Below are 5,408 nucleotides of genomic sequence, written 5' to 3'. Positions count from 1 at the left end.
AACACTGTAACCAACAGGGCACTCAGTATTCTGGGAAGTTTGTGTGCATTGGGAATCATATTTTTCAAATAAAGCAAGGGTGTAACACATATAAAGTGCAGCATAATTTGAAATCACGAGTTTAAAATTTAAAGTTTAAAGCCTTCAATTCACACGGACCGACCGTCACACAGAGAACACGCGATCGTGCTGGATAAAAATGCACACTTCACAAGATCTCACAGCTGGATTCGACTAAGTTTGAAGTAAACACTGTAACCAACAGGGCACTCAGCATTCTGGGAAGTTTGTGTGCATTGGGAATCATATTTTTCAAATAAAGCAAGGGTGTAACACATATAAAGCGCAGCATAATTTGAAATCACGAGTTTAAAGTTTAAAGTTTAAAGCATTAAAGTTTAAAGCCTTCAATTCACACGGACCGACCGTCACACAGAGAACACGCGATCGTGCTGGATAAAAATGCACACTTCACAAGATGTCACAGCTGGATTCGACTAAGTTTGCAAGGTTTGAGAAATTAAATGTTCATTAGTCATTCAAAGATTTGTTTAAATTATATAAATGCGTATTTGCTTAATGCTGACGGCAAACGAGAACGTATTACAATGTTTGCCTTTCTATTACTAATAATATAAAAGCAATCGTTATAATACTTTCTGTATACATTAATTCCTTTGTTTAACCGTTCTATCGGATTATTAGACAGACTTCTATCCGTATTAGACAGAACTGTTAAAAACGACATTAAATAAGAGGGAGAATGTGAGCACTGTGTCCTCAGGCGCTGCCGCTCTCAGCGCCGTCAAAATAAAAGTTCCACCCCGAACACATCGGCCAAGCAGAAAAACTTATCGGCTGATGCCGATATTTGAAAAATGCCAAATACCGGCCGATATATCGACCGCTAGTTGTATTGCCTATTAGTTTATGATGATTTTTGTTTTTAATTGATTTTTGTTTTTATTTTTTTACATTTTGTAGTGAAATATGTGAGATGATTTTACAGGTTATTTTACAGAGAGGCTATGAATGAAGTATCACACAGCTGCAAGTGTTCAGATTTGGTTGTCTGGTACCTGTTTTAGCTGGTGCCTCCATCTCTCAGGTCCTACGATCTGTCTGTGGAAGATTACAGGAGCCGAGTCCAAACTAAACACAGCCGCTTCTGACCCACTCTTCACGAACGGCTGTAGATCAGAGTTTAGCTACAAAGACACACATATATCCATGAATTTTGTGAAATGAGCTTTCTACACAGAGAAAACAGGAGAATGTAACTCAAGCAGACAGTAGGTACAGAGAAACAGCTTGTGCCTGCAATGCATGTGTGTGACTGTGCGTACACACCTTGTGTCCCAGAGCGAGGTGTTTTCCGTACTGAAAAGCCAAATTCTGAGCCTCAGTACCATGTCTGGCCAGCTTCATCGCTGCTTGACAACTCTTGGCAAGCAAAGCACCATGGGACAGGAATGTTTGGTCTTCCCAGGATGCAACTGTTAGACTGCCCTCCTTCAGAATACAGAAAAACTCCATCAAATAAGCACTAATGTATTATACATACTGGGATGTACACTACTGTTCAAAAGTGTGGGGTCAGTAACTTTTTTAAAGAAATATTTTAAACCAGCAAAGATGCAATAAATTGATCAAAAGTGACAGTAAAGACATTTATAATGTAAATATAAGCCATTATCAACAAATAATAAGATTAACATATTATTCAATAATGAGAAATGTTTCTTGAGTAATGAAAATTCAGCTTTGCCATCATAGAAATAAATTACATGGTAAAATATATAAAAGTTTGATTATTTTAAATTGTAATATTTCACAATTTTACTGTATTTCTATCAAATAAATGTGAGCATGCTGAGCATAAGAGACTACTTCCAAAAACATTAAAAATAAATAAATTTAAAAAAAGCTTACCTACCTCAATTTTTTGAACAGTATTGTTTAACAAGATTTGGGGAACTAGGATAGATCATAAAACAAACCTCCAAAACACTTAAGAAAACGTTTAGAAACACTGAGTTCAATTCCTAAACAAGCAGAATGTTGCAGGAAACTTTAAGGATGCCACATTAAACAAAAGAAAGTAAACTAAAAAATGGTGGTATGGCAGTTGGGGGGTAACTGGAGGAAGGAAGCTGATGCAAACGTCTGCTTGGAAACGTCTCCTCTAAAAAGGGTAAAAGAAACTTGAATCTCTCTCCCTCCCTTGTTGCATTTCTCTCATAAACGTGGCCTTCTCCGTCACTTTTCCTCCTCCTCGCCTCACACAGGAAACTTTGTCATTCATTATTTACTGTGAGCAGTTTGCAGATGTTTTAAGTCAGTCTGTGTTTCGCTCTGCTTGGAAATGTTTTGCTTGTTCAGTCTTAGCTCTGTTTTGAAAGCTTTGAATATGAAACATTAAACACTAAAAAGATTCCTCTGGTACTCGGTTTTAATTAATTTATGAGGAAAATAAAGCTTAATCTTAGCAATGACACATATTACATCTCATAGATGGCACATGTTTATTAAAGCAATAAACCAGAGAGGTCGTGCCTTACAGTAATTTACATATGGCTTTGAGTGGTTGCTTCTATAAAACAGGTGACACAACGGGAATATAACAAAAGACAATGTTTCATAAACAGGCACATTACTGTTCAAAAGTTTACTTTATGTTTTTGAAGGAAGTCTCTTATGCTCACCAACGTTGCATTGATTTGATTAAAAATACAGTAAAATATTAAATATTATAAAAAATTTCATTTTGGAAATTAATTAAAAATGTAATTTATTCCTGTGTTGGCAAAGCTGAATTTTCAGCAGCCATTACACCAGTCTTTAGTGTCACACGATCCTTCAGAAATCATTCTAATATGCTGATTTGGTGATCAAGAAACTTTTCTTATTATAGTCAATGTTGAAAACAGTTGTGCTGCTTAATATTTTTGGAAAAATCGTAATTTTTTTTTTTTTCACGATTCTTTGGTGAATAGAACATTTTGGTTTCATCTGTTCTTGCTGACTAAAAATGTCAACTTAAACAATGGGGGAAAAAATCATATCACTATATATTTCCTATATACACATATAAACAAATATACATACACACACATACATATATACACACACACACACATATATATATATATATATATATATATGTGTGTGTGTGTGTGTGTGTGTATATATACACACACACGCACATACATATTTAGCCTATATATCATCACTCAAAGACATGAAGGTACAATATTACTGTAGAAATAACAGTTTGCTCAGATGTCACTGTAAATTTCAGTTATTTCTTTATTGTCAATATAGTTTGTTTCTCATAGAATGCCACTGGTGGTTATATGTGGCAAGTGCAGTGGGCTGAACGTCATACCTCTGCAGAACTGGAGCTCTCGTGATAGATTCCTTGCACCACATCTCCGATTGCACTGGAGATCAGCTCCACCACCTAGAACAAACATGATAACATTATAATAACATTATAACACTTAGGCTAGCAAAATATTTTCCACATAAATGAAGCCTCTGCGAATAAGAGTGTTGATAACGGATCAGCCCCATCTGTTCTGAAATTAGTATTTATTAGGACATGAGCTGTTTGGGAATATGGGAAGACTTTTTCCAGTCCACTCAGTCTAAAAGAGCATCTGAGGGACGGACAGATAGAATAACCAGCACTTCAGTTATTAAACAGATGGCCGGTCAAAACAGTGTCATGTCCAGAGTAGGGGTGTGCGATATTGACAAAAAATTATATCTCGATATTTTATGGGATTTTATCGATAACGATAATTAGACGATATTTTGCTGAGTGTGTTATTGTGCTGGTACCTTAAGGACTGCCGAAGACAGCTGACTCCTAATGTTTTTAATATTCTTCATATTCTGTGTGGTGGTCAGTTCATACTGATAGAAATTAATCTTTTCCAATAAGTTTAAACTGATTTTTGCATTTTATGGGCATTTTTACCTTTATAAAGCCATTTTTTCTAAAAGTGTCCATTATCTTTTGAGTCAAATTCTTACATTTAATCAGGGAATTAGAATAATAAGACATTTGGGCTGTTACCAAGCAAATTAAATCAACACAGAAGCTGCATCTGAAGATTTAGATGTATTTACACACATGTATTTTGTTTAATGCAAGACATGAATGCATTTAACCTGCAATTACAAATGCATAAATAATGTTTTGATATATTAAACATAAAACGTTGAATACTGATATTTGAAATGATTTAAAACATGAAAAAAATCAAAAAAAAAAAAAGAAAAGAAAGAAAAAGCCGAAATTTGAAATAAACCGCCAGCAGGTGGCAGCAAATCACTGTTAATAAGTGAGTGATTGCGATTGAACCGAATCATTTAAACGGTTGATTAATTCAAGAACGAAACACCGTCATGTTGCTCAGAGACACAAAACAGCACTGTGGCTGTATTCGGAATGATTTCTGTTGGCGAAATAGAGCAAAAACAAGCAATATGGTGTCTAAAACGTAAGTCTCTTAATTAACTTATTGTTTATTGAATTCAATGTCACATTTGTAATCATGGTAATTTTTGGAGAAAAACGGCACTCTTCGTGTGAAATTGAATAACTATATGAAGTGGTATAAATATATAAATTTTCTGCCATCATGTCTTGAATTTGTGATCATTCTAAATGCATTTTAATAGACTGAGTCATGCAGTGAAAGAAAACAATAAATGCGCACACGCACTAGTCTAGACTTCACGTAATGTATGCGTGCGCTCTGTAGGGATGTTTTGAATGGTTTTTGCAAAATACTCGATAATGTCAAATCGCACATCGTTAAAACAACAATTACGATATTATCGCAGACGATATATATCGCACACCCCTAGTCCAGAGGATACAGACCTTAATGAGGACTCTGACATCTGCACAGCTTAATGATTCAGTTTCTCTCTTTAACACACACACAACCACAGAACTCTACTCCCAGCACAAAAAAATACTAACAACTACTGTACAGAATATCATCTGATAGTTGAGCTTTGATTGGACTGATCTTTTGAACTACAAATATGTAAATGCAAAATACACACATAAATATAGCAGGTTATATTTTATTCAATCTCATGTTGTTCCAAGCCTGTACTGACTTCTGTGGTACACAAAACAAGTCATTTTGAAGAATTATACTCGCTCTGAAAAAAAAACAAGAAAACCAATCCTAAAGGATCTCAACATAAATTTTCTCATAGAATTCCAACATAAAGCAAAACTTGATCTTTTAAAATGTTAAATATTAGCTATTAAAATAGCTTTTTTATAAATAGCTATTAAAATATTAGCTGTAATTACTGTAATCAGGATGGATATATATATATATATATATATATACATAAATACATACATATATATACAT

The 5,408-nt window shown here is 34.4% G+C and overlaps 1 protein-coding gene across 1 annotated transcript in view; it reads right to left on the bottom strand.

The window, feature by feature from the left end:
* Positions 1 to 5,408, bottom strand: part of LOC107675584 (decaprenyl-diphosphate synthase subunit 2-like) — a 36,222-nt gene that overhangs the window by 4,241 nt on the left and 26,573 nt on the right. Inside the window, exons 4-6 of the mRNA XM_016469993.1 lie at positions 3,389 to 3,463; positions 1,351 to 1,512; positions 1,080 to 1,208 (exon numbers count right to left, since the gene is read on the bottom strand). Of these exons, the coding sequence (XP_016325479.1) occupies positions 1,080 to 1,208; positions 1,351 to 1,512; positions 3,389 to 3,463 (366 nt within the window). The remainder of the gene's footprint in view (positions 1 to 1,079; positions 1,209 to 1,350; positions 1,513 to 3,388; positions 3,464 to 5,408) is intronic.

The sequence above is a fragment of the Sinocyclocheilus anshuiensis genome, unplaced genomic scaffold, assembly GCF_001515605.1.
Source record: "Sinocyclocheilus anshuiensis isolate Anshui unplaced genomic scaffold, SAMN03320099.WGS_v1.1 scaffold1097, whole genome shotgun sequence".
NCBI classification, from domain to species: Eukaryota; Metazoa; Chordata; class Actinopteri; order Cypriniformes; family Cyprinidae; genus Sinocyclocheilus; species Sinocyclocheilus anshuiensis.
The sequence above is the reverse complement of the archived record's forward strand: the minus strand, read 5'-3'. Positions and strand labels throughout refer to the sequence as shown.